The sequence below is a fragment of the Austrofundulus limnaeus genome, unplaced genomic scaffold (genome assembly GCF_001266775.1).
Source record: "Austrofundulus limnaeus strain Quisiro unplaced genomic scaffold, Austrofundulus_limnaeus-1.0 Scaffold234, whole genome shotgun sequence".
Classification (NCBI taxonomy): Eukaryota; Metazoa; Chordata; class Actinopteri; order Cyprinodontiformes; family Rivulidae; genus Austrofundulus; species Austrofundulus limnaeus.
Window position 1 is genome coordinate 175,537 of NW_013952636.1, and position 1,461 is coordinate 176,997.

At 45.2% G+C, this 1,461-nt stretch overlaps 1 protein-coding gene across 1 annotated transcript in view; it reads right to left on the reverse strand.

The window, feature by feature from the left end:
- The window catches only part of dhx57 (DEAH (Asp-Glu-Ala-Asp/His) box polypeptide 57), a 23,629-nt gene that overhangs the window by 5,341 nt on the left and 16,827 nt on the right, over positions 1–1,461 (reverse strand). The window contains exons 17-20 of the mRNA XM_014019838.1: positions 683–959; positions 498–593; positions 332–415; positions 126–263 (exon numbers count right to left, since the gene is read on the reverse strand). Of these exons, the coding sequence (XP_013875292.1) occupies positions 126–263; positions 332–415; positions 498–593; positions 683–959 (595 nt within the window). The remainder of the gene's footprint in view (positions 1–125; positions 264–331; positions 416–497; positions 594–682; positions 960–1,461) is intronic.

The following is a 1,461-nucleotide window of genomic DNA, read 5'->3' on the forward strand; positions in this document are numbered from 1 at the left end:
GCCTACAGTATTTTTACAGTCTTTATTTTACAGTTAAAATAAATGTTTTTCAAATAAAGTCTAATGTTACAACTAATCAGGGATCCCTTTAAAGTTGAAAGTGAAGCTGCTGATATTTATTTCACCTCTGGTCCAGTAGCCTCCAGAACCCCGTCTGCGCCCTTTGAGGACATGCGTTCGATGATCCTGGCTCTGAGTCCTTCTTTGATGAAGCCGATGTCCGACAGCAGCTCAGCGAACTGTCGCTTCAGGCTGGCGATCTCCTGCAGCGGTAAAAACACGTCAGGGTTTGTTTGGATTCGACGGTTTAAAGAGACAAAAGCTGGCCGACCTGTAAACTGCGCCACGACAGGAAGTTCTCCCTGCAGAACCTGAAGCCGGCCTGGTGGCTGGTCTTTGAGGCGCAGCACCAACCCTGCAGCAGAGGTGACACCGGTCTTATAATGATGAGTCAGCGTGGTGGCAGCTGAGAGTCGTAGCAGACAGACAGGTGGTACCTTGTACGCCTGCAGCAAAGCCAGATGGTCACTGCTGGCCACGGCGAAGTCCAGTTTCTTCTCATTGGCTTCTTCTCGCTTGTCCCATGGAGACACCTGGAATCACACCAACAGTTTGTTTATTTAAATAAATAAATCGGCACATGAATGATGACGTGAAGCGGATAAATCAGCCCAAATCCTACAAATGGTGATTTAAAGGCGAGGCTGGCGGCGATGGTGAGCGCCGGGTCGAGGCAGCGGAAGATGGCGCCGAACAGCATGAGCTTGCCGATGCGCACGTCGACGGGCAGGCAGGCCAGGTGGTAGCCCAGCGGGGTCAGCTTCTCCTCCGCCGTCAGGGCCCCCAGGTCCTGCAGGCGCTGCTGGGCCGCGTCCAGGCTGCCCTCCGCCGGCGGCTCGATGAGCCGAGAGAAGACCGTGGCCAGCGGCTGCTCGGCGAAAACGTCCAGGATTTTTATTCTGTCAGAGGAACGGGGGCGAAAAAAACAATTCACTAGTGGTTTTACATTTTCTGTTTGAATGAGGAGTGCTAAATGACAGCTAAAGTTCAAACAACAGAAGCTAAAAATCTGAAAAGCTAAAAGCTATAACTATGACCAAAAGAAAGTTATAATCAGCAAAAGAGTAGCTAGAAAATAAAATTACAAAATCAGTGAAAAAAAAGGCAAAGCTAAAGGCTACATGTAGCAAAACTAAAGCTAAATGACAAAATTGTCTCTAAAACAGAAGTTTTGCAAAAATCTAGCTAAAAGCTTGAATTAGCAAAACTGTTGAAAATTTTTAAAATGAGTAGAACAGTTAAAAAAAACAAAACAAAAACTAAGAAAATCTACATCTCAAAGCCACAATTAGCAAAAAAGTAGCTAAAAAACTAAGATGAATGAAACAATAGCTAAAGCTAAAATGATCAAAACAGTAACTAAAATAAAAACCATTAAAAATTAAAAACAAAGCTAAAAGC